This window comes from Thamnophis sirtalis, unplaced genomic scaffold (assembly GCF_051295495.1).
Source record: "Thamnophis sirtalis isolate CommonGarterSnake01/CBP01778 unplaced genomic scaffold, rThaSir2_p1.2 scaffold_4, whole genome shotgun sequence".
Lineage (NCBI taxonomy): Eukaryota > Metazoa > Chordata > Lepidosauria > Squamata > Natricidae > Thamnophis > Thamnophis sirtalis.
The window spans coordinates 102,797,713-102,825,571 of record NW_028261384.1 but is presented as its reverse complement, the minus strand read 5'-3'; the positions used below and the strand labels follow the sequence as shown (position 1 = coordinate 102,825,571).

The 27,859-nt window shown below is 39.8% G+C and overlaps 1 protein-coding gene across 1 annotated transcript; it reads right to left on the bottom strand.

Moving 5' to 3' along the window:
- Nucleotides 1-3,024: 3,024 nt before the first annotated feature.
- On the bottom strand, nt 3,025-27,436 carry DLX4 (distal-less homeobox 4). The gene is made up of 3 exons (XM_014074929.2): nt 26,884-27,436; nt 11,467-11,660; nt 3,025-4,623 (listed from the first exon to the last, which is right to left on the bottom strand). The coding sequence occupies exons 1-3, from the start codon at nt 27,278-27,280 to the stop codon at nt 4,372-4,374; spliced, it is 843 nt and encodes a 280-aa protein (XP_013930404.2). The 5' UTR covers nt 27,281-27,436; the 3' UTR covers nt 3,025-4,371.
- Nucleotides 27,437-27,859: the final 423 nt, after the last annotated feature.

Sequence of the window (27,859 nt, the reverse complement as noted above, 5' to 3'; positions counted from 1 at the left end):
GGCCAGGTCTCTCATTCCACACTTACCCAGCACCTGACCTGAGGTATATGTCCAGGTAAAAGAACCCCTTGTGCAACACTGACTTCTGCTGAGCCAGGAACAACCACTACAGGCTGGGGTGGGTCCACTGTTTTTGTTTGTAATCTAGTTCTCTTGTTTTTCATCTGGTTGTCCCATTTTGTAGCTTGTATATCTGAATTCGATATGTTAGAATGCTGTTTCCCATGAACTTCATTTCCTGATCATAATGTGCATGTGCAAGATTTGACATGTAGATGTCTGGAGCCCGCTTGTATTTCTGGAGGCAAATCACAGATTTTTCCCTCCTCAGCAGCAGAGTCAAAAACAGCCCTTGCTTGAAAGTCTTCTTCCCCCTATTGTTGAGTTCATATATACTAATCCGTATATCTTTGAATCAGCATGAAAGAGAAGTCCCTATTGTAAACCCCTACTCTTATGCCATTCAGTGATTAAAATAAATATTTGAACTGATTTGATGCCTATCCTGCCTCAGTTGCCTCTATTCCAAGTCACTATAGTTAATTAACTTTCCTTCAAAGGAAAGAATGGTATCACAGGGACACTAAATAAATAAATAAAAGGACACTTAAAAAATGTTGCAAGGACAGTTTGAACTCTATTTATTTATTTACCACCTCACCATCCAATAGTTTCTGCTAGGTACAAGTGTAGAATGGCCATTAGTTTCAGAAGCTTCCATCTGTAAAATGGGTAGATGTGTGCTAGATGTGTTAATTCCTTGACATTATACTATTGGATCACTATAAATTGTTATTTTCAAGAGGGAATATTTGTCAGTGTCTGGTTATGATACTGATGATCTCAGTTTGAATTGTGGGCTCCAAATAATATCTTCCTCTGAATAATGTCAAAAACTGACAATGCACATGGAGCTATATATTTTTGACTATGGTTCTCCAATCTCTTGAAGCTTACAGAAGAATCTAGAAATCTGGGGAAAAATATCATCAGCAATGAAAAATAACTGCCACTTAACATCATCAGTGGGCAAATTTTGATAAGCAGGAGAGAATTGATGATGTAAAGTGGCATGGACAAATTGTTTTCTTTTTCTTGGGGAGGAACAGGGAAGTCAAAGAACGCAAAAAAACCCCACTTTTTTTTACACAGATCATATATGTAATATGTAAAGGAGGTGGAGCTTTAAATTCACAGGTGCCATCTTGATTTTGTTTGTTTGTTTGAAACACCCAATTCTACTCCATGGACACCCCAAATTTTCAAAATTTTCCACCTCAGGCAGGGTTGGCAGTTTCCAAATGGGGAGATGTTTTATTGTTGATTGACTGTTGCCCGTATTGTTTCCAATATTCCAGTAAAAACATTTCCCCCTCATAACAAATATTTCAGTCTCTTTGAATGTACCAGTGAAACATCATAAAATAGGCTAGACTTATTTCTCATATCAGATAACCTAGCCAAAATATATGTGCAGACTATGAATACTGCAAAGATAGGCTCAACAGAATCATACTCATTTGCATAGGAAACTTTCTGGTTCCTAATTTTCTAGAAACCTGGATCTCTGATTTTAAGGTTTCTTAAAATAGTGAGAAATTGTGTGGCTTGTTTTCAGTAACTATGGGTGAAAGTCTAGAGACCTAAAACAAAGGAGTTAAGAGTAGCCATCCTATAATGAGATCCAGAAAAGTCTATCAAAAGGCAATTATATAAAAGAAACAGCTTCCTATTTTGACCCCTTTTCAATAGGAACACTTGCTTCCTTAAAGCACCTTGTTTGTGAGAAGTGATAGGAAGATCCACCAAAACCCAGACACTCAAGTATCTTAAGACAGAAGTGATCTTAGTGCTAATGAGATGGAATGTGAGTGATGGGGTAATTTTGTGGATTGTGTTGCTTGTCCTGCAAATTTCTAGGCTAAAAGAAAATGCAATTTACAAATTTGGCTAACTTTTCAACATGAAGAGTGGAGTGGAGATGTGGTATCTTATTCATATCCAACAATAGAAGATTTGGAAATGGCAGTTTATTGCTCTTCCATCAGCCTTGTTATTCATTTGGAGAAAGGTGGATCAGTAGGCAGAAAATTTAAAAGGAAAAAGAAACCGTGCTGCAGGAATTAATGTTAAACTCTGAACTGAATTTTTTGACATCTGCCCAATTATGATAAGCCTGGATACCTACCCTGGAGAGTAGTGGTCAACTGCCATACAGGGAGAGAGCAAGACAGTTAATAGATATTTACTTTTTAACTTTCCCATTAGAGATGAAAAGATGAGCTTGTGAGATTCTCTTCACCACGTGCCCAAATAATTTGGTTGACTTTGGATATTCATGCTCTTTGGCTTAGATGTGTGTGTGGGGGGGAATAACTCTCCTTAAGGAGCAGTAAATATTGGGCATTTGTCGCCTGCAACAATGATACCTCTCCTAAGACAAAACACAAAGTGAAGTAATCCAATTCATTTTTGGTTCCCAACAGAAAATATCAGAAGCTGTCTCTGTGTCCTTTGAAGGCAATAAAAATAGCACAAATTACATTACTAATGTTTTGCTTCCCTTTCATGATTAATTAAATCATTCTGCCTCAGAAGAGGGATGATCCTGGAATGGGAAGGAATGGATTTCATTGTCTCAGACAACTCATCCCATTCAATCCCAGAGTGAATCTTGAATTGTTAAGGAAGGGATGTAGAGCTACAGGAAAGCCAACGGATTCTGAATAGTTGAATCCTAGTCTAAATCAGTTTGTTCTCTTGTAATGTTTTAGGCATTCACTCTAGTCCAGCAAAAATTCTGGATCAAGCAAGCAAACAAGAATGGTTGCATATGTGTGAACTTCCACAGAGTTTTTTGTTACCAAATTCTTGTATGTTCTGCTAGAGACCAATGCTTCTCAAGGTGTTATTTGCACCCATGAATTAAGTTTGCAGGAATTAGCATGAAGATCCTTTATCACTATCTCTGGTTTAACCTAAGCTTCACACTTTGCAAGCCAAATAAAGAAAAGGCATAACAAATTTATGTGTACAAAAAAAAAGGAAAATATTTATAGTTTTACATTCTGTTTATAAAGAGAAACCAATACAATATACCAAAGGTTTTGTTTCAATAAATAAAACATTTGTCATTCTGCTTGGCAAAGCATTGGGGAGGATACCTAAAATTAAAATTATTCAGGTAAAGTTATTCAAATGGGGAGGACTTCATACAGTGGTTGAAACAAATATGTTTTCCCCCCCAAAAAACTTCATTAGGCAACTATGGGGATTACATTCCATAAACCTTTTGTCAATTGTAAACACAATTCTTGGTTTCTTAAAACATAATCTTTAAGAAATTGGCTTTATGATGTTTTGAGTATTTTCAAAACCTACTTACTGATGTTTGTAAGTTGGGGGATATTTATAGTCATTCACTACCTACAACTGTAATTTATTTTGTAGGTGGGAAAATATTGAACACAATTTGATGGGTTATACTATATTTCTTGCCAATTTAATCCCATGAGAAGAAATCTCCAGAATAACCAGCATTTTACTTCCCAAATCATGTGCCACTGTTCAAAAGGGTATGGAGCTGTACCATAAGCTGTTGGACTTCAAAACCCATCCTCTTTTATCATCAGACATGCTGATAGGAGATGGAGTCCAGTGGGGACAGAAAAACTCAGATTCCTTGCCCCTTGCATAGACTTTCATTTGTGAATTTTTACCCAATTCAGTAGTCCATTTTTCTAATACCTTTCTGAAATAGAATTCTGTTCTTCTATACTAAGATTGCCATAAAAATAGAATAAATGCTTCTATGCCTTTATCTAGCTGCATAATGGACAGAGATACAAAAGATGAAATCTTTTCACCCCTGCCTGAAGCTCTACATTAGGGAAAAAAGCTTACACCAATTTCATTTATATCTGTTATCAAAACTGTTTAAGGCACAGAAATCTTGACAGAAGTAAACAAAACTCATGGCAAAAAAAATATTCCTAATACAACTATACAATATGCTATGTAGGGCCACATTACTCATGAGCTTATCTTTGGAACCATAACACAGGCACTGTTTTCATAAATTTCCACTGAAGAGGTTCTTCTCAGCGGCTCCTGACTTGCAATCAAGGGGATCTGGGGCGCTTTCCCAATCTCTACATCACATATTCTGTCACCATTGTTAGATATGGCCCTGGATCAGAGAAGGGAAGTCTATATTGGCGGTCATCTCCAGCTAGAGGGCTTCTTGTCAAGGGAAAAGGTCTGGAAATTCCTTCAAAGAAGCCATTAACTCCACCCTATACCAGGAAAGCTGGTCAGAGGTTTACAGAAAAGGGCACATGAGATGGTCTGACATTCCAATTTTTGTCTTTGTCATATGACTGGAGGCCTTCCCATGGCATCTTGGTGTTGTGGCTGTTGGTACCAAGGTCCAAAGCTGTTGATGTAGGTGTTAGAAGGCAGAGGAGGTCCTTTGCATGCCATGGGGATGTCCCAAAGAGGAGGTATGTTGGGTGAACATGGGGACAAAGATGAAGAGCTATGTAAATTATCTTCTTGGATGCTGGAGCCCTGCTTCATAATCTTTTTGAATTTGGAACGTTTGTTCTGGAACCAAATCTTGACCTGGGTTAAGAGAAAATGGGTGCAAGCAGAGAATGTATGAACAGCTACAGTAAAATTTGGAGGAGTTTAATCCAGAACTTCTTGCATCTACATTTTTCTACTTTTAATGGCTTTTATTTTCTCCCTACCTAAAGTTTCTACTCATAGTTATTTGAGCAGAATAACAATCTAAATAACAATCTAAATTTGTTATTTAGATTGAAGAATTCTATATTTTTTCCTCATTGGTTCTTGTAAGATGATCCTTGTTCCAAGATCCTTAAAATTCATGAATACTGAGGCATTTGAAAATAACAAATGAATGGTGTTGGATAATTTGGAAATACTAAAAGGAAGAAAATTTCATGTTCTTAGATTAAAGAGATACTTTTTAAAAAGTTTCTGAAGAGTGATTTTAATTCTGTTAGTTCTGTTTCTAATAAAAGTTTGAAGTCATTGAACTTTCATCTTTTCAAGATTTTGTTCATCTAAATTTCAGGCAACCTTGGAACTAGGCCTACATGGACATCTTTATAAAGTGATGGTCACTGTTAAATCTGACATGAATTTGTTAAGTGTTGCCAAAATGCAAAGTACAGAGGAAATCAGCTCACGCAGTGGAGCTGCATTACATACTGTATAATACAGGCCTTTGGATATACAGTTCCAGCCTTTTCCCGAAGTAATAGCTTTTATATATAAAATAATACAAAATATTGGAATCACATAGTGCCTATATTGGAAAAGGCACTAAATTGCTTAAATTCAGATTGTCTGAATGCCCATTGCTTTTGCTACAAATCTGTTTGGGCATTACAAAGAGTAGACATGCCCCCTTTGACAATGTCTACACTGGAAGATGAAATCCCTATGGCACAAAGTAGAAACACCTTCGCCTGCATCATTCCCAAAGTATGTAATACAGTCCCATAGGAGTTGCATTTATCACCCACTGCTCTTTCCTTTGGAAATGTGGCCAAAACACGTATTTTTGCCTGACTTGTAATTAATAATTAAGGCTTGCACTGATTTTCATTACTGCCTCTGAATTATTTTTGTACTCTGCATTTTATTGTTTGCTACCATCCTTGAATGCTGGAATTAAAAGATGGCATGTCTTTATACACATACATACAAATATAAATCACCCTTATGGCAAAAAGTTGACTGTTGAGTAGCTCCTGCTACTTTCAAGTAGTGGTCTTATCTCTTTCCTTCTTCCTTAATTCCCCTCATCTGTAAAATGGAAAACAAGCAAACACCCCCACCCCCGTTTCCCAGGGATCTTGCCAAGAGCAGCATGATTTTAAACGTTTCTCAGGCAGCCTGCTCTCACATGTCTTTCTCGGGCTCCCTGTTGAAGCCTAACCCTGGGCCTAGCTGGTTGCTTCAAGCAGGGCTCCTCCCCTCCCCATCTTCCCTCCACCTCCAAAGCCGATTGCACAAAGGCACTTGTGGAAAGATTGAAGGAGGGCAAAGTGTAAAGTCTGGTCTTCAGGGCATGTTGAGGAAAAGGAAAACTACAGGCGTCTGAAGCAAGAGATCCCACCCACTCACCGCAGCCCTCGTCGGTACGGGGACGCTACCTTTTTTGATTAGTTTGCAGATTTGGCTCGAGTGCCATGCATTGCATCAGATAAGAACTTAAAATGCAGAAAGAAAATACAGAAGAAGACTTTAGAATCAAGATAGCAAGTCTACAACTTTCTGAAAAAAGAGAGCAAGAAAAATATCTTTTGGGCTGGACCCTGCTGAAAATTAAGCATTCTGGAGAAGGGGTCAAAAGCAAGGACTGAGTTTTTAGGGAAAGGGATACAATGTCAATCTTTTATCATTTTTAATGTGCTTTCTTCCTTCAGCTTACCCTGCATTTCCCTCTCTGGGATTTTACCTATTTCTTTCTTTTAACGTGTCTGTTCCCTGTATGATCATGCTTCCTTCACCTATGAACCAGCAAAAGGGAAAGGCTGCCTCCTAAACAAAATTATCACTGAAGGTTGGAGTGGGGGAGAGAAGCTAGAGTTACAAGGAAGGGAATATTCTTAAAATGTATTAAATTGTGATCTGATAGATTAGCTTTAATCTAAAAAAAAAAAAAAAAGCTCTGCTTGATATTCAGCCAGAGACTAGTGATAAAGAGCATGTGCTTTGCCAACAGAAGATCCTAGGTTCAAGTCTCAGCATTTCTAGCTAAAGCTACCTGAGCAATTCCCAATAATTTGAAAGACTGGTATTAAAAAGGCCAGGAGTTGTTTCTGCCATCACAGCAAATCATTATTCAATAAGTGGTGTGTAGCTAAACCAAGGTCCAGCCTATTATTAGCATAAGAATCCTTGGTATGTTCAATCTCACAATGCTGTTTTCAAAATTGGCCAGATTAAGATGTGTGAACTTCAACTCCCAGAATTCCCCAACCAGGATTCTGACTGTGGAATTCTGGCAATTGAAGTCCATAAAACATACAATGGCCAGGTTTGAAAAAACACTGACCCACACTAATAGTGTTATAGAATGTTTAGATATGCCTTTAGTTAGAACCAATGGGGCTAAAGCATAATGTTGCAGATCCTAGTGCAACCAATCAGAATTTTGATAATTCAATCTCCCTCATAGTTTTCTGTCCCCCATCCCCCCCCCCCCCAAGAAAGATCAAACTAGGCTATGGCTATTGAGCATGCTCAAACAGCATTCATTGGCTTCTTAGATTCCCTCCTGTTTGTTTGTTTGTTTGTTTGTTTGTTTGTTTGTTTGTTTGTTTGTTACATTTACTGCCTATCTCACTGTTAGGCCACTCTAGATGGCTTGCAATAATAGGAAGAAAAATGAAAAGACATGCAAACAAAAGTAAAATAGAATAAAATGAACAATGACAAAGAAACACAATGAGAATAAACACATCAATATATTTATGTGAGCAAATCCCGTTTGAACTACCCAAGCAACAACCCTGCACACTTCAGCAATAGAAGAAAGTCTAACATCATCAAAAACATGTTCGCTGTGATACAGATTTCCTTCATTCACACTCCAAAAAAGGTAGTCTAAACAAGGATTTGCTGCTTACAGTGTAAACACATCCCATTTTTGTCCCCAGAAAACAGGTTTTGAAAGCTTTTGTACTGCTTCAGAAACCAGCAAAGCCTGTGTGCCCAGAAGGAAATTTTCCGGACAAAGAAGATATGCATTCAGCCCAGGAGAAGAGAAACCTCCCTGAAACCACCTCCAGCTCTCATTTTTTTAAAAAAAGTTTATCCAGGACTTTTATTGAACAAGTGCACTGAGCTGACAAGTCACAATTTCTAAAAAAAAACAAGTGTGTTAGTGTGACCAAGTAATCATTACTCACATAGCTCCTTAAAAGCAGAAAAGAGAAACTTATTTGCCTTAAACTGCATTTAACCTACATCTTAACCAAAATATTGGGAATCCTTTTAAGAATAGGCAAATATACTATATGGGCCAGAATAGACATTTTAAAAATAGGCTTGTGTCTCAATCTTAGCTTCAACTCTCAAAATTCTCCAGCCAGCTTCAGGGAAACAGTTGAGAAACACTGCATCCAGGAGCTGGATTCCCCATAAACTCTAATCAAATTGAGAGTTTGATTTCAGTGAAGATTCGGAGAGGAGTAGAAGGTTGCTTAACAGTGGTGCACCTAGAAACGATAGTTAATCTACTAAAAACATTACTTTAAGCCTTTCATGTAGAAAAATATCCTCAAAATAATTAGCAAAGTTTAAAAAGCAATTTTATATATAATTATACATAATTAAACAATTAAACTGGAATTAATCCCAGAATATTAAGACGTGCGGACTTTAACTCCCAGCGTGTTGTTTGAGGAATTCTGGGAGTTGAAGTCCACACATCTTAAAAGTTGTCAAGTTCTGAACTAACTAAATAAAAACTAGATTAGAAATAGGCACTACCCATAATGTATTAATGAGATATGGCAAGGCTTGCTTATTTAGAGAAAACAAGGGCCTATCGTTTGTGGCTCAAAAAGAGAAATTTCATGCAAGTGCAAGTTTTAAACTGCTGATATATACACACATCTTTTGTTGGCCCTAAACTATAGGGAAGTAAAATTTGCTATCCCCTCTGTTGATCTCTAGCTAGTTTTGTTTCAAGTTCAACTTATAAACAAAGTCTAACAAATTTTAATTTACCTGACATTGATCTTGGCAGTGTTGTGGTTTGAAGGGGGGGGGTATTGTGATTTGGAGGGGGGGTATTTCTTTAGTGTGAGAGTGTAACTAACTGTAGTTTAAGCCTCATTCACATATGTTCTGGCAGTGAGAAGAAAGCATTGGAATATGACAAAAAAAATGATTATGATCCCATGCTGGTACTCCATTTAGGAACAAATCAAGAATGGTCTTAATGTCCATGCAACTATTTGATGGATTTAAAAAATGTAAATGTACAGCAGAATAATCTATTTCTGTAGGAGCACAACATTGTTTCACATGAAAGTGAGACAGAGCCTTGCTTTGTGTGGCACCATTTCTAAAAACTAGGACTGCATTGTGAAATATCTATCACACACCCATCCAGAAGCTAAGATGATCTCTTCGAGAACACTCATAACCCGAGGAGTCTCTTGGGAAAAGATGATTGGCTGTTTGGTTTCTTTCTGCATTCCAAGGGACAAATAAGTAGAAGAAGACCAAGCAAGTTCCACTTTTTGATATATCAATAGTAGATTTGTAAATGCTCTATCTGGAAAAAGAACATTTATTTATAACAATTCACAGCTTTAGCTTTGTGCCATCCTGCCTTCCAAAAGCACATAGATTCTACCATTTTCCTTGAATGGTACACTTAAAAAAGTTTTTAAGTTCCTCTGGCTAGGATCTCATCTGTGCCATTCATCTGTCTCAAATTATCTCTTTAAGTGGCTTAGCCATCTGTCAAAGAGGCAGTTGTGTGTGAGGGACTTTTGACAGCACTGAATCTTGGAAGATTTCCAGGTCTTTCCAAGCCATGTCTTCAGTGACAACCTCCCCTATTCTCATAACTCATATGTCCATCCTTACATATCACCTATCGTATTAAGACAGAATGCAGCATCCTCTGGGAATTGATTCTAACACATTAAATGCTGCAATTATTATCAACTTATTACTTTGTATCCATAGAATCTGCTATGAAATGTTGATGTCTATATGAAATATTGTAATGACTCCATTTCCATCTATCTCTGGTACCTAGCATCTCCTATAATGCCATATTTCTTTCTTTTATCAATCAGTCCATATTTTATATCCACCATGCCAGATTCAGTCTTCATCCAGATGATTGGAAGTTTCCTTCCCCCACATTTAAACTTATTTCCTAAGGTGGTTTTTTTAGGGGGGTGTACATCTGAGTTTCCCAAAATTTTCTGATTGCAACTTATCCACTATCCAAGCAATGTTATCAGCAGAAATGATAAGTTATTGCAGTGTTTCAATTTGATGCAAACACACTGTTCTATGTATTACTTATTGTGATACTTATTTCATTACTTATTTTGTCTTTGTAGTGTCCCAAGAAAGTAAACTTTCTTTCCTCAAAGATCATACTTTAAAAGCCATGGTGCAACAATTAAGTCACCAGGGAAGGGATCAGAGATTTAAAATCTTGCTCAGTTGACAAGGTTACTGGTTGATTTGGGGCCATCTTAATCTATCTCCCAGGTCAGTTGTGAAGACATAAAATAGTTGGGAAGAACAAAAGAAGTCTGGAGAAAGTATACAATACCCTTGGAAAGCCAGAATTTCTGAAATTGATATACAAGAGTCCTTCTGCAACATCAGGTTAATTAATGATGTTAATATGGTACAGCTCAGTAAGAAATAGGGGGCTGTAAGGTACTCAACACAATAATAGCATTAGTACTTGGCTTTAAAGTGGGGAAAGAAAGATTGCAACCACAATTATAATAATACATTGTTCTGAATGTGAAAAACATTAGCCATAATCCCTTTATAGGTCAATTACTCATGAGGGTTAACATGCAAGCAGATTGAGAAAAGTACAATTCTCAGAAGGCCTAGTAGAGTGTTTCTCAACCTTGGCAACTTGAAGATGTCTGGACTTCAACTCCCAGAATTCCCCAGCCAGCGAATGCTGGCTGGGGAATTCTGGGAGTTGAAGTCCAGACATCTTCAAGTTGCCAAGGTTGAGAAACACTGGCCTTGTAGCATGGCCAACAGGGCCATGGGCCATTGGGAGCTGAAGTTCAGTTAGAACACTACAAATCAGGTTCTTCAGCCTTATTTTATAATTCTTTTTTTGCCCTACTCCAGTGGTTGTTTTATTTTTAATATCTAGAACAGAAATCCAGACTGCACCTTTCAGAAGACAATACAGGATAAAAATCTCTTTCCTATCCACCAGTTTTTCAATATTAAATATACCTCCCAGTGGCTTCTAGATTGATGTTTCTCAACCTTGAGAACTTTAAAATATGTGGACTTTAATTCCCAGAATTCCCCAGCCAGCATTAAATTTTCCAGTATGAACGGCTGGGGAATTCTAAGAGTTGAAGTCTACACATCTTAAAAAATGCCAAGGTTGAAAACCACTTGGCAACTTAGTTTCATCTGCTGGATCAGGGGTGTCAAACTCGTTATGACATGTCATTATATGATGTATTGCAACTTTCCCCGCCCCCTTGCTAAAAGGGGTGTGTGTGACGCATCCAGCCTGCAGGTCATGAGTTTGATACCCTTGTACAAGATGGAAAGAGCTAGATTTAAGCAATTCATCATCTTTATTCTAATCAATTTTACAGGGCTGTTGTGGAGATTATCGCTCTCAGAAAGCAGGGATTGATGGGTAAGAAGTGGAAGGTATAAATCAATAGAGAATCTCACCTGTGTTTGGGTCAGGCCCAGCTGTGCTGCTAATTCTGCCCGTTCAGGTAATGCCAGATATTGGGTTTGTTGGAATCGCTGGTTGAGGGCCTGGAGCTGAAGGCTAGAATAAATGGTGCGTGGTTTCCGTATTTTCTTCCCTTTTCCATTGATACGGATTTCTCCATTCTCTATGATGGTTGATTTCTCCAGTTCTTTTGGGGGGAAAAACAGAATTAAAGAGAAAAAGTAAGATTCAACGTGTAGCTGAAGCCAACATCAGTGGCTGCTGAACTGCTTGGTTTTAAGCAGACTTGAGATTCATATTTGTGTCAATACTTATTTGCAATTTTTAAATTAGTGTTTCAACATGGGGCTACTGAAAAAATGCTGGACAAGAAAACCCCTAGTTTCACCTCCGCTCCACTATGAAGGTCAATAAGCACCTTTGTGCCTTGTTTATCCCTCAGTGTAATCCTCCTCATAAGGTTGTTGTGAGGATAACATTGGAGAGGAAAGCACCATGTATACCGCTTTGCCTCCCAGGTTATAAAGATAATAGTGAATTCCTTGGATTTCTAACTTTGCAACTGCTTTGGCACTTTTCAGCAACAACAAAGCAATAAATTTCAATGAAACATGATGCAATTGCCCATGTCAGATTTCTGAGGTAATAACCACAAATGCTGTTGGCAACTTACTGTTATGATATAATTGTGTATCCAGAAAGCATAATATGTCCATCTGTTAATTTTGTAGATGTAAAACAAATTCTAAGTTGAAAGGTATCAAGAATATCATGATATCTGACCCGAATACTCACCACTCATAATGGATATGATAAATGGTGGAAATTTACTCTGTGTATGCTCAAAGGCTCCTTGTTCCAAATTTACCAGTCTGAAAATTAAATCTATGTAAAGGAAAAATATAAGCCTAAACCTCATGGTATATGTACTTCTAGAGTAATGAATTCCAGAAACTTGACAGCTCTCAGTAATTGATAGTTCCAATGAAAAAACTAAACTTATAGACAATTTAGATATGGATGAAGTTACAATGGAAGTGTTTCCTTTATCAAGAATGGGTATTATTTATCTTTATGGGCTCCTTCAATAAGTCACTGTTTGATCTTGGCACAATTAAATAATGGGAATTATAGATCCCAACAAGAATACATTGACAGGAACCCAAGATACAGTCAACCAGAAAACAAGTCTGCTCCTAAATTCTGAATGGTGATAATTACTTTTTGCCATTAAAGAACTCAGGAAAGACCATTGAATCATATGAAGAGCTGGAAAGATGGGCTTAGTCCAAGGATATACCATTGTCTCCCTATGTATTTAAACCCTCATTGGTAGCCTTTTGCATCAGCTGGAATTTACAAGCCTTCTTTAAGGGCAGCTGCATCTACACTGTAATACAATAGAGATCGCTCTGACTCCCAGGCTCCCCAAGGTATTTTCACCCATTTAGGGGTGCGGATGGGGAGGACACTGGAGATAAGTGCCAAATGTGGATCCAATATCCCACAAATGTGCATGTATTGTCTTGGAGAAAATATTATTTCCAGAATGAACCACCACAAACTATTGTCATGTCGAACAAGGATGTTTCTTGAATCATTATCTAAACTAAATTCATTAGAAAGGGACTGTTAATTAGTGGATTTGGATTTAAATTAAGGTTAGGATGTACCCTGAATAAATGGTGAAGATAGGAATTTGGGGGAGAAATTTGAGCTCCAGTAGATTTCCAGCACAAATAAAGAGTATCGTCAGGAAGATTATTTAACAGAAAAAACAAACAAATGACTTTGAAATACTTGTGATCTGAATAAAGAAATTTGGCAATTAAGCTGTCGTGCACTCTTTGTTCACTGACATTCTGCTCAAACAAAACGTTTTTCAGAAAAGTGTTTGACAGTCTGAAAACACTTTAGTACAGGAGTCTCCAACCCACGATCCATGAACCGGCACCAGTCAGCAACATGCCAGAAACTGGGCTTCCCAAATAAGTGAAGCCACATCTGTGGGATGCAGGCAGCACACAAAACCATGCCTCCTCCAGTCCGCAGCAAAACCTCTCTCCACAGAACCAGTACCCAAAAGGTTGGGTCCCACTGCTTAGTTGATTGGCCTACCTAAATACGCAAGATGAAAAGCATAGCCATTAAGAATGAAGAGAAGCAGGAGTGCCATCATCCTGAACTGGCTTTGTGATATTATAACTTGATCTGATTGGTTAATTAACAATATTCTTTCACTATGGAATTATCAAATTGCCCAAGTCGTTTTTGATTGATTGAGATAACATGGGCAAGAAGGAGTTTAAATAACAAGAACAGGCTACTGAAGCAGCTGTCGATCAGGCTGCAAACGATACGGATGAACCCATAGAAAGTGTTTATTCAGGTCATATGATGCAGCACGATTAAATTCAATCTATTACAAAAAGCTTATCTTCTCTCCAAAGGAGCAAAGTTTGGGGCGGGGATTAACCTGACATCTGTTTATATTTCAAGCTCAAAGGTTCATTTTTTTTCCTGGGTTAAAAAGGGAGGAAAGAGCTGCAGAGAGAGGGGAAATGGAATGAGAGATACAACGTCAAATTGCAAGATATGTTTGATCAATGGCATTTTTTCTGTGCATTTTGATATAGTTTGCTAAAAACAACAAAGACAACAACAATGTACAAAGAATCCAGCTTGTGTACCCGGTTCTTCCCGGCCTATTAGATTTGATGAGCATTCCAAGCTTACTGCATTGTGGCAAGAATTCCTCATTATCCTCTGTGTTTTTAAAAACCTGCCCTCTCCCCGGGAGAAAATAATTGAGCAGAAGAAAGCAACCCTGCAAAATGCAAACAGTTTCAGAGAGCAGTTGTGGCCCAATCAGAGGCCTTGTTTTCCCTCATCTCTGTTTGAAACTGTGTCAGGGGAAGAAGAAGAGATCCCTCTACAGGGCTGCCTTTAATTCTCACCAGTGCAGATTTAATTAAGAAGCTTAGTTCATGTGCAAAGAGCAAGCCAAACTCTTCAGCTTAAGGAAGAATACTCCCTAGACGCCTCAGTAAACCACATCCATGTGCTACTGGAGAACCCACAATAGAAGTGATAACCCAAGACACAAAGTTTTGACAAGCTGAAAAATAAAATACAGAGACAGTGGGAGGGAATTATAAGATGCTGCTCCCTTACAGATAATAACATCTTTTTTAAAAAAAGAATTGTTTTCTAAAGTTTGCTACTCTGTTTTTTTAAAGACTTCCTACATTGCCTTAGCTTAGAAAGAAAAAAAATCCTGTTCCTTAAAGTGTACCTTTTTTCCTTTATTTTTTTTCTTTGCTACATTTTAGTTCAACGTGGACTTTTAAGGAGGAAAGCAACACACAAAGAAAATGCACACGAAAGAAACCAAAACAAGAATTTAATCCATGCATAATCATTATTTCAACCCTGACCACCACGTATCCTTTGCAAACCTGATCAAATATAGACTTCAATAGCAAAATGTAGCTCAGTCCTGGGATTGGTGCTGCCGCATTTCTGGAATATTGGTGAGATCACAGCCCTACAAATGAATATCAATCCTGGTAAATTCTTCTATTGGTGGTGTAATCAAACAGATCTGAATAAGTGGCTATATGCACACAGAGACACAAAGTCTCACCTGGAATATAATTCATTCTTTAACATGGCTTTCCACATTTGGGGGGGACAGCAGTAGATTTGTATTATCATGATTCCCTAAGTACCACCAGTTGGGGATGTCTGGGAGTTGAAGTCCGTGTATCTTAAAGTTGCCAAGATTGAGAAACTCTACCCTAAAAAAATCCAATAAATTTGGAGAACTCCAGATTGAACAGGCTGGTCTATAATCATGGATGTTCTTGACAGGTTTATTACCTACCATGGAGACCAACTGAATAGTTCTAAAAAACAGATATGATTGCAGAGGAATGGAAGGCAGCATTTTAAGATACCTCTTCTCAAGCTTTTGTCCTGAAAGAAAGGTGCAATGCAGAACTAAAGAAACTCACTCGGGCTGCCAGAGGATTTGCTGTACTGCAGCACTTAAGGAAGAAAATAAACTACCAGTACATTTATAATTACCCTTCTAATTTAATATAAGTATTATTTTCCTTTAAAATTTCATCCCATGTATTAAACTAGTAGATTGGTTTTCTCCCTTCTCTTTCTCAGCAACTCTTTGATTGAAAACCTTGATGATTCAGTTTTTCAGAGCATTCTGCATTTCCAGGCATCCTTCCTCAAAATTAGAAGACCTCAATGCACTTCACATCCATATAAGCATAAATCTAACTCTGCAAAATGCATAGAACAAATCATATTCAATGCATTTTTAAATAACCATGCATAAGATGAAAATCAACAAAGAGTACAATTCCTGATAAAACAATGGTTGCAAACCCACAGGAGAGCTACACATTTACTGTATTTCAATACCATGGAAACAAAACTAGTTTTGCTTACTAAGCTGTGGTTAATTGAACCACAGTTTATGAAACTGACTTTTTTTGGTATTGTCCAACTCACTGAACCATGGATGAACCAAAACACTGGCTGGATTCTTGTAGCATCATTTACTGAATTAACACTCTTGCCTAAATTTGTCCAGCACATTGAATTGCAAGCTAAACTCACAGAAGAGCCATTGCCACAAATAAAATGGTGCATTAGAGTTCAAGGGAGGAATGAATCCTGACATCCCATTTATATGACTGCATATGACTGTCCTTCCTCGCTGGGATGTTGGAGAGCCTGTGGCCCACATATTGCTGAACTATAGTTCATAGCAGCCTACCTAGTATGATCAACAATAAGAATGTTGGAAATAGTAATTCAGCAATGCCTTATGGGAAGTAGGCTGTTCTTCCCTAGGGTAATTGGATAAAACTATCACTAACATAAAATTATAAGATGTATTATGCTAAGTACTCTAAACATGATTCTTATCTCACTCAATAGAAAGGTAGCAAATACAGCCAATAGTATTAATAATGCAGCTTATTCAAATTTAGTAATCATATTGACTCAGACAGCTTGCATTGGACCAGATTCATACAATCTACGCCAGCTAACATTCCTACAGAGTGTGCCTAATTTCCTAATCTTGTTTGGATTTTTATCTGAATCATTTTAATTGGCTCATCTTCTGATCTTTCCCCAACCTGATGACCTCCAAATGAGGATTTGACAAAAAAAGGACCCCTTGTCCTCAATCATTATGACTATGGTGGTTTTCCTTGGAGCTTGATATTATGACTTAATATACTAGAGTTTTCTGTAAACCAGAAGTGCCCAACTTTCCTGGGCCAAGGATGGACATGGTGTTGCATGTACAACTGTTAGCAACTGCGGCTGTGTTCTCAAAAATCATGGAAGGAGCAATCAAAATTGACATTGACATTATAATAAAAAGATATCCATATAATCTCTACTTTCATATTTAGTTTTTTTTTAAATTCAGTCAGATAATAAAAGAATGCCTTTGCAGGCATATGGGTGCCCCATGTGGCCCTGGGACTTAGGTTGTAAACCTCTGCTTCTCATATAGGTCAAGCAGAAAGCACCCTCAAGTTTAAGTAATGGAGTGTAGATTTCAGCAACTGAAGGTTTAGTTGATTGAAAGGACAACTTCTACAACTATGAAGGTCAGAACCACTGCCGAGAGGATAAAAGCTGTGCAATCTACAGAATGACATACTGATTATTTGCTAAATCCCAATAAGGACCCAGCACAGTGGAGTTTAGGACCAGAATTCATAATTATCCTAAGATGACTGTTCTGCAAGCTTTACCCAAAAGTAAGTTCAATTTTATACACTGATATCAAGTTCCAGAAGGGTGTAGAATTGGGGACTTAGTGGGTGTCATAAGAATATGCTCTGGCACTACAAAGTTGATTCATGTTCCAGCCAAAGTGAATGATTCAGGTTTAAAGCAAGAGGCATTACTGGAAAGGATTAGGACGCAGCCAGAAACAAAATCAACTTTTCACTTAAGAAAAAGAAGGTGCAGATAAAGATATTGGGGGAGGGGGAGAAAGTCCATGTCACTTTTATGATGTGTTTCAATATTAAGGAGAGGGAAAGGAGGGAGAAATAGCTACAAACCTCTGGTGATCTTACTTCTGAGTAAGCACTTCGATTAAGGTGACAACTGCTATGTGCACATTTACTTCCCCAAACAAATCAATTGAGTAAAGTTGTTTAGATTGCATTAAGTGCTACAATCCTGGGCAAAAATGAAGTATGCCATAGAAAACAGCAAGGCAGAAACCAGAAATCCATCTACAGCTTTTCTTCCTGTCTCCCAACACGGACAAGAATACAAAGAAAATATTGTTTTTGTAAGTTTGTTTAAAGTGTAATTACACGCTTTTGAACGTTATTGTCTACCTCTTTGGAAGAGGTTACTTTCAAAGGCAGATTATGTCGTATTTAAATAAAATCCCGTTTACTACACTCTGAACACAGAAGAGAAAGTCAATATGGACCAGATTATAACTGAGATGAAAGCCGACAGGTGAATCTCCTGGGGAATATTATGTACAGGAGTGCTTATTTGCAGCCAATAAGTATCAACCTATATATCTTTATAGCATCTCAACGATGGTTGGGTGATGTTATTAATCTGCCTTGTAGAAGAGATGGAGTGGAAATATTGGAAGTCGACTGAGCTATGAAGAAAGTAAAAACCCTTCCCTCGTTTTCAGACAGCTATCTTGCAATCGACTCAAATCCAATAACTGGATTTGAGTTTGGTCAGTTTAATGGGTTAAACTCTTTGTCTTTGCCTTTTTTTTAACTGTATCTTTCTGCCTAATCATCATCATCATCATCATCATATTCAAAACGAATATGGCGGCACACGTGTCAAGTGATCAAGTGATGATTTCAGCCGGTTTGATCTTCCCAAAAGATCTACTCCTTTAAAAAATCGGTTCATTAAGTGAGGAATTAAATGATTCGATCTGATGGGCAGCGAATCGATTTAAACCAACTGAAGAATTTTCCGAGATGATTAAAACTGGATTTCAGTAGTTCTGGCTGCTGGAGAAAATAGTGGGAGGGAAAGTAAGTTTTCTGGCATTGATCTAAACTATAAAGAAGCGGAAGAAGTTTCAATTTGTTCCCCAAATCACTTTCCCCCGAAGTTCGGCCTTATTTTCGCCCCTACCACCACTTTAATCGCTAACGCAAGCTGTCTTTACTCAAAAACACTCTCGCCCCTATTTCAACAGGGCTGCCACCTGAAATCTAGCTGTAGCTTTGCAACTTCGCTGGCATTTGCCTCAATCGGGCGGTCTTCTTATTGTTGAACAAAACCGACGACGCACGAGACCGCCGTACAAAATCCCTACAACTCGAAGGGCAGCGTCGAGAGGTCTGGGATTCCATGAAAAAGCAAAAAATAAAAATAAAAAAAAGCTTCGGGTTGTGTTGATTTGGCAAATCAACTTGAGGTGTGTGTGTGAGAGTGAGTGAGTGAGCTGAACAGGCGTCAACCGCTTCCACGCAGCCCGCGGAGAACAGAGTTTAAAAAGACACATCCGAAACCCTAAAGGAATAATTTAATTTAAAAATCAACCCAAGACCAAACTCCGAGACGCCTGGCCCATGTCTGCCCTAATTAAAAAGATAAAATGTAATAGCAGAAAGAGAAAAAGAAAAAAGAAAAGAAAAGGGAGAGCCACACCTCAAACTTGTTCTCTCTCGAAGAAAAGAGGGAGAGAGGGAAGGGGAGGGGGGGAAGAGATGCTTCGAATATCCGCCGGCCTGGAGCCGGACCTGCAAACCCCAGAGATTGAATTGCAAGCAGGACGAGACACGCCCTACCAAGTTCAACGGGACTCCCCTTTAGCTAGACCCAAATTTCTCCTTCCAAAATTTAAGTATTTATTAACCAGCGTGTTTGTATCCGTCTGCTACGCCACTACATTTAGGGGTGGCTGGTGAGCTTGTGTTTCGGAATGGAGTGTGCTTTTCTCCAAACTGAAGCAGCTTGAGAGGCCCCCAGAAAGGTGAGAAGCGAAAAGGACGAGGAGGGGCAGAGTGAAGGGGAAATCCATCGAATCGTGCATTTATTCCCTTTTCTCCTTTCAAGTACACCCCGTCTTTGTAATTAGGCATACGGTGCGGTACTTTCTTGTTTGCATAGAACAGGGTTGTGTGTATAAAGGCAAATTGTGAAAAATTGTGTCTGAGATGGTGCACCAGCATCATACAATCTCCAAAAAGGGGTTTCCTTCTGCAGTTATTCCGCCCCTCCCCACTTCTATTGGGGAACTCGGATTGGAACGCAGATCCAATCCGAAATCTCCAATGCCTGGAGATACCAATGCAAATTGGTTGTTTTTGTCTGTGTTGCCCATCCATGGATTGGGAGGAAATCATATTGGCCAAAACCCTTCTTAATAAACCACGCAATGGTTAGATACTAGGTTTTCCTAAGGCAAACTGATTAGAAAATCAGAGGGAGGACGGTAAAGGTTTAAACGCCACCCCTCCCCCTTTCGTCTAGAAATAATCTATGTAATAAAGAATTCTTGGAAACTTGAATGGTTTCTCTCTATTTTGTAAACCGTCCGTTAAGTTAATAACTGTATTTTCTTAATGTGGATCTTTTTTCTCACACTCTGGTATTTTTTCATTGTATTATATAAACTATTTCTTAAACTCTGGGGTTTCCCCTAGTTATTGTTTTTTTAAGGAACTCTATTGTGTGTTAGCAGGCTTCTTGGAATAATAAGAACAAGAATATGCCCGAGACAGATAATAGGAACCTTGTGAATGCGTGGGAAGGAGAAATTTACAAGAACACTAAGTGAAACTGGCACGTTTGCCCCTATTATCTAATAACTGTTAATTACTCTAAAACTAGGGTCAGATACAGTAAACTAATATGCATTTAAATAAATTACCAGTCACTTAGCTTCTACCAGCTCCACTATCTTAAATTATACATCCCTTTACAAATAAGTAAAGTAAAATTTGTTTGACAGAGACAAGGCGAATCTAATGGTTTGTACCTTTAATTGCTAAATAAAACTGATTTTGGTTTCCTTTAAAAGATGAATCAAAGAGCCCTTAAGTTTTTATTGGCTGATCTACTTGAAAAGTTGGTTTGTAATTCAGCTTTTGATTAGAGAAGATTGAAGATTTAGCACTAACCTGGTAAGAATTAATGGGGAATTAAGGTTTTCCACTACATCAGGCAGGAGAATGACAGGATAGAAACGAGGCAGATTGCAACAGAGAAACTAGTATTTTACTCAGGGCGGTGGGACATGGGAAATCCGCTTGAATATTGGCTTCGCGTAAAAAGAAAGGTCAGTCCAGGTTTCCAAAACACATGAACTATTAAGACTGTTTTAAGCTTACCAAAGTGAGCTTTTTCTTTGTCTTTGACTCACACAACGCGTCCATTTCATGATCCGGGCACTGTTACTTCTTTGAGGAGGGGGGAGATTTTAAACAACTATTTTGAACACCTCCCGACCGGCATCACTTTTGAGTTGTATGAGTCACCTCAAACGACCCTCAAGCGCTCATGGGCCGTGAGTGAGTTTCAAGGAAGAGTCCAAAGGCTCGCAGTCCACCTGTTCCGCGAAGGGTGTGGTTGGGGTAAAGAGTAGGGGGCAGGCTCCCCTGTTTCCTCCAGAAGCTCGGTATTCAGCCTCATATTCTTTTCCCCATCTCGGAGGAATGCCTGAATGAAGGACGTCCCCCACCCCCTATATAAAGTAAAAAAAAAAAATGAAAAATCCGCACAAGACTGCATCTTCACACAGCGCAATCCCCGGATAGGTTTGTTGAGTTCCCCGATGAAATTCAATTTCGCGGTGCAATTCTACACAAGCCGGTTCACTACCAAAAATTTAAAATATATGTATTAAAAATCGGTAAGGATTGCAACGATAGGTTTACACGCACTGAGAAAGGCCTGTGAAATGAATGTGGGCTTGTTTCTGAGTAAACAGGAATTGGACACCGCCATTCATTCGCCTCGAAGATGCACCAATTTATAGAATAATATGCTGGTTTGCATTTATGAAGCCTTCTAGCCCGAACAAACAACTCCCATGAAGACTCAGTCTATTGTATGAACGAGGTCGTTGTTTCAATCGCTCAAGTTATTGCTAGATTCCCATCCACCCAGCCAGCCAGCCTCAAATCCTACCGACCTCCTTGACTTAAGATCGGCAACGGTAGCGTCCTTGGCCTGTCCAACCTATGTTTGTAAACCGCCCTTTGGAAGACATTTGAAAGGAGGGTAGGAAAATGCTTATGAAGACTCTCACGAAGGAAGACATGATGTACGACTCCAAAGAAAAAGCCACAGAAATAGGCAATCACCTGGTACCTTCCCGTTGTGTTTGATTTAAACCCCCATTATGTCCAACCAGAATGATCAATGGCAAAAGATGATGGGAAATGTAGCCCCAGCCATTTCGAGTGTACCAGGTAGGTTACCCATGTCTGGTGGAAAAACCACCTCCTCGGACAATAGAAGGGGGTCGTCACTTCCTTCTGATCTTCCCATAAACTTCAAGCAAAAAACTGCGCTGAGATGCAGTTCAGGCGAAGCCCATTTAACTGGAAGGGGACGGCTTTTTATTCAGCAGAATAAACTAACTTGCTGGGAAATACTCTTAGGAGCGCAAGCTGGGGCTGGGCTCCTACTCGAATTAAACCATAATAGATTTGTTAGGCATTGTGCGGACCCAACCAGGCGTGTTTTGTTCAATAAAACACGGTCGCTCTGAGCGAATGAATCTGGCCTAAAAAGAATAACTTCTATGGATTTTGGCACGTTTTGTTATATTGCTGGGCCGATGTAACTCAGTCATGAAGATCGGCTTTCCACCGCAGTGGTGGTTGACGCTAGAATAAACCACGTCGGAGAAAGTTCCCGTGGCTGATACATTGTCCCCAGCAACAACAGCTGGATGATGCAGCGAACCGCGATGGGAAACAGACCCTCCGCGGCGACCTGCTTCTGAACAAACCTGGAAAACCTTGCAACTAAAAACGAAGCGCTTTGCCTAGTCCACAAATCGGAGTGAAAATTAACACAATTCCGAAACGGAGATCGCTCAATCCTTCAGTGGGGGCGCGCGCGCGCGCGCGCACTACAGCCGCGGTTCCTTGCTGCCCGATTTGGAATATTTGCTGTGGCTCCCCCTTCCCCACTCTTCGGGTTCATAACAATTAGTAACTGCTAATTAATTAGCTGCCGGTGGGATCCACTGTCTCGCCTTAAATAGTTTTAGTTCTTCAGCCAAAGGGCCAGCGAGGGACCCCTTTCGCTGGCTGCTGCATTTAGTTTCAAACGGTAGCAAGACGCTTTCTCTTTCACGTATTCATTTGACAGGTACCAATTAAAATTTAAAAAAATATTATATAGTACAAGTAAATAAGGGACATTTAATAAACACCTAACTTCAGTAGGGAGCACGCACCAGCATTACTAACCCAGGGATTCTTTTCTTTGCAGAAACAGGCAAGGGGCGAGGCGAGGCTATTTCTCCAAAAAAGGAAGAGCGTCCCTTTGCTTTTCACCAACTGTAGAAGCATTTTGCTTCCAGTATTGCCATCACTGCAAATAAATCGCTATTGATATGCTTAAATTAAAACCTCCTGTTTTATTTTGGCAGGGAAAGATATCTCTCTCTGAATCTCTAATGTCCATGTTTCCTTTATCTTTCTGACAGCTGTTGATCACCAAACAATTCTGGAAATTGTCCACTTTCAACTTGTGTACCTGTGTAATCAAGGCATTGTTTAAAGCAAACTAATGTGAGCTTCCCTTAAATTTAGCAAACTGGTCTCATGGAATTCTGGGAAAGGTTTCTATGAAGTTTGGACAGATGGGGGTTGAGGGGTGTGTGTGAGACACATAGCCTAGGGGTTATGGATTAACCTTAAAGTCAGAATACCTTTACAATTAGAAAGGAACACTGCTCCAAGTTTTAAAAATAGTATTAGATACTATAGTTGAATACTATAGTTGAATAACCTTTTAAAAACTTCACTAGTGCATTCTAAAACATAAATAATGTTATAGTCCTTATTTTCTCTTCTCCAAAGCATTTCATTGCTAGATAAGAAAAAAAATAAATCGCACAATAAAAGCATAAATTAATACTTAAATTACAACCTTTGATTTTTACATTTAAAAACCATGGATGATTTTTTTTTAAGTGCTGTTGCTTCTTTTAAATTATATATATATATTAAAAAACCTCAGCTGGCTCCAAAAGAAATAACTCAGTTTATCACAGTTCAGAAGATAATTTCATTTTTAAACAATATGTTTCTTGTGATCTTAGTTTGAAGCCAAGTTGTATGACTTCAAGGGACATTTTCCTGGGTTGTAAATTAACAAGAATGTTATTCATATTTTTATATGCAATATACATTTTTAAAAGTCAATCAGTATTATATTAAAGGATTCTACTAACATCAAGTTTCTTAAATATTTAGAAATCCCATGAACATGGACTAAAATGGCATCCTTTAGTGGAAGAAGGGATTGGAAAGAAAGAATTCCTATATTGTTAGACTAAGTGTCCTTGAACATAGGCCTGGAAGAAAGTTCTTAATAAAGATGGTAGAAAATCAAAAGCAAAACAGTACATTTTCTGTGCCAAAAGATAATGAGTAGTAATCTCCAATTCAAAGTGATAGATAATTAGATAAATGTTTCTAGGAACATCCTGGAAATGGAAAGTTTATTTTTCTTTAAAGCGGAATTTGGACTAGAAAGCTAGTGAAAAAGCACACATATGTGGAGGGAGTAAAACAATATAAATTGTCAGGTGAGGAGCAACATGGCATATCTGACTCAATTTATTGAATGCAGGAACTTTTAGAGAATGAAGTCTAAAACCTGAAGATGAGACCAGATTTAGAGGTAAAACTTAATCCAGGGAAAAAAAACAGGTCTTAATTCCTGTTCCTTCTAGAAGCACTATATCAAGAGGGTGGAAAATATCCAAGCAGTAGGGGTAAAAAGAGTCACTCTGCACATCAACAAAAGCTTCATTCTATACCATCTACCTTTGAGCTGCTATTGGATTTTTCCAGGTGGCTTCCTGAACAATTTCTACCTCCTGTAGTAAGTTATTTATAGAGCACTTCAGTGTACCTGGTTGTTTGACATAGCAATGAAAACCAGCAAAACAACAGAGCTGTGCCCAGAGGCATGTTCAATCTAGATGGGCTGGGGAGGAAAGGGACGTTTCCAGGAAAGATATAAACAAATGCAGTTAGCAAAAAGAAAGTTTCATTCCAGCAGGGTGAAATGACTTTGGTCAGAAATAAGTGAGATGTCACATTTAAATTGCTTGCATCATCATTTGTCTGGATTGCTCTTAGCAAAACAAAATATATTAAAGATGTCCATGGTCTCTTATGCAACCTTGAAAGAGTACCACAGGCATGTAAGTCAACTGAACACTAAGTCTCAAAGCAGAATAGCATCCAGGAACCAAAAGTTACTAGAGCAAAGTTTTTTCAACCTTGGCAACTTTAAGATGTGTGATTTCCAGTTCCTAGAACTCTCCAGCCTGCTTGCTGACTGGTGGCAGCATGAAGCCTGGGGAATTCTGGGAGTTGCAAAAAACACTGAGCTGCAGGCATTCCCCCTTCTCATTTGGTACTGTTCAGACAAGTTTGCAATGCCTATTATCTCCAGCCGGCTAGGTCAATTTGGCCCCTTCCTCAATCTGATCCTTTCCATCAAGATTGGAGTAGTTATTTTTACTTTCAACATTATTAATTTTACTGTTTTTCTTGCATCTTTGCACCAATTCTTCTATTAAGAGTCTTGAAAGCTTGCACATTATTTCATCACTGCTCAACTATTCATTAAAATACAAACCCTAACTAGTAACCTTTCCCAACCTAGTATTCTCTGGTTTAATTTGACCTCAGCACTCATTGTGATCACACAATCTAAAAAGCAATATCCCAGTTTCTAAAGGTCTTGAGGAGAGAAACTAATGAGATTTCCTCCTCTGGCTGCTTGGGCATCAGAGGTGCATTACTCAAGAGCTGCCTGTTTGCCCCCAAGAGGACTGCCTTTCTCCTCCTTAGATCCATGTGCTAGAGCTTCAGTCGTGGCCCTGTGAAGTTTTGATGCTTATCAAATGGACTTCAGGAACAAGAGGTTCAGGAGGAGCAGACCCTTTCCACCTGGTAATGGGGATGAGGGGGGAGAAAAGCAGAGAAGAGAAACTGGTGCTGTTTCTTTGGAAAAAAAACTGGTGGGGGATGAGGAAGAAAAGAAATAAATGTTCACCAAAATACGTTTTTTAATCATGTGCAAGCTATTCCATCTGATACTTCATTCAAGTTAAGATCTGTCTCTCTAATTGTATGATCTAAGGGTGGCATAACACAATGGGTTGTAATTTATTTCATCGCAAAAGCATTTTTTTTTCATTTTCTAAAAGGTAGCCTTTCTGAATAAAGTGTTGGGTTCTATTTCTTTTGTCATTTTTATCTTAGTTTAGATTTCCAGAGATTGCCAGTAAGGATGCAGGGACGAGAAATCTCATATAAGTAGACCGCCGTCCCATAGACTCCTTACTTGTAAATAATTGTGCAGTAATTGAAATGCTTGCCTCAACTCAGATCTAAGAGTGTGCTGCAAACGAAACGGCAGGCAATGCAGATTTTATACTGAGCAAATGCAAAAAAAACCCCACCAAAAACATTTCACTGACACTTGTTGGAGTGGCCTCAAATTTTCGATCCATTTTTGATTCACATTCTCCAGGAGGAATTGAGGACTCTTTCATCCCACGGAGGAGAGGCCAATGTGGCTCAACCCTCTTTGCGTGCAATGGAACAGGGAAGTCTCGTCTAAATTTGCGACCTCAGCTTTATTTTTGAACGAACAAATTCAGGATAACTTTTAATTTAGAAAAGGGCAATTCATATCTCTCTCTCATTAATTCTTAATCTGCGTGTCAACCCATCCCCCCACCCCCAATAAAGGAAAGGGTAACATTCTTCGTTAGTGACGGATACTAATACTGATTTGTTCCATTCCTATACCTCCCATTTCTCCCCAATTCCCTCGTAAGGCTTCGAAAACAGCACATTTCTGTCCACATTCCTTCAGCCCCCTTCCTTCCAGATGTGCTGCACTATAACTCTCATTATTCCGGAGGCCGTGGACCTGTTCTCTCGGACAGCGGGAGCTGTAGCCCAATCTTTTGGTGGCTCCAAGAAGTGGCTGTTCTCGACTGGTGTTCAAGGGTGACCGTGTCGGAATCCTATCATCCGGATAAAATAACGGAGATTGCATCCCCCCCCCCTGAATTAGGTGGGAGGGGGTTCCAGCCGCCCCGGGCTTGCCTCCCGCCCCTTCGCCCAAACTAACCAGCCTCCCCTTACCCGTCTCCTCCAGCCTCGTCCCGTGGCCCAGGGTGCTCGAGGTCTGCTGGTATGTCGAGAAGGAGGTGCCGTGGTGGTGGTGGTGGTAGAAGGCGTGAGGACTGCCACCGGCCGCCCCGGGGTAAGGGGGATAGGCCAGGGGTCTGCTGCCGTAGGAGGCGGCAGGAGAAGGAAAGACGCCGCCGTCGTGCGGGGTCTGCTGCGGAGGCGGCGGCAGCGGGTGCAAGGCTTGGAGCGAGTAAGGGGCCGCCAAGGTGGTCGGATGCTGCTGCGGCTGCGAGGTCTGAGGCTGCTGGTGAGGAGAAGTCGGGGCGCCCAGCCCGAAGTCCAGAAAAGCCGCTTTAGACGGGTCCGGCGGTCCCAGCAGGCTCTCGGCCAGAGAATTCATCGTCATCATCAAAAGATCTGCGGGACTTTCCGCGGCAGGACGAGGAGAAAGGCCAGGCGCCTCCGCCGCAGCATCCACGGCTCCGGCCACTACCGCGATTCGAGAGACCGGCGGCGGCGACCACTATCTATGTTGCCGCTGCCAGACAGCTTCATGCTCAAGCAGCGCCGCCTCCTTAGCCCGTGTCAAGCCAAAGGGAAGCTCCGACGTCTCTACTGCCACCTGCAGCGTCTGCAGTTGTTCTGCCGCCTCCTCGGGCCCTTCAGTCGCTCGCGTCCAAGCAACGGCGCCCGCTCCTCGCCTTCTCCCTCAAGCTCCCCCCGAGCGCCCTCTTTTCTCCACGCCTGGTCCCACAAGAGAGGAGGAAAACCACCGAGGGGACGTTTCTCCCCCCACCCTCTTTCCCCCCCGCATCGCCCCTTCTCCTTTCATCCCCGAGCCCGCCCCTTGCCGCCTCCAATTGGCCCGCCCGCGGCATGATGTCACGGAGCCCCTGGGGACCTCCCTTCCAAAGCTTCAGCGTCGCCAGCCGGGCGAAAAACCCGCTGCTTTCCCTCTAAAGTTCCGCCCACCAAGCCGGCTAAGCAA

Excerpts from the sequence above, each read along its gene's own strand:
- DLX4 (XM_014074929.2), bottom strand. The coding sequence starts at position 27,280 with ATGATGACGATGAATTCTCTGGCCGAGAGCCTGCTGGGACCGCCGGAC. Across the intron at positions 11,661-26,883 it reads GACGAGGCTGGAGGAGACGG|AACTGGAGAAATCAACCATC; the intron begins GTAAGGGGAGGC and ends TCCCCCCAAAAG. Across the intron at positions 4,624-11,466 it reads TGGGCCTGACCCAAACACAG|GTCAAGATTTGGTTCCAGAA; the intron begins GTGAGATTCTCT and ends CTCTTAACCCAG.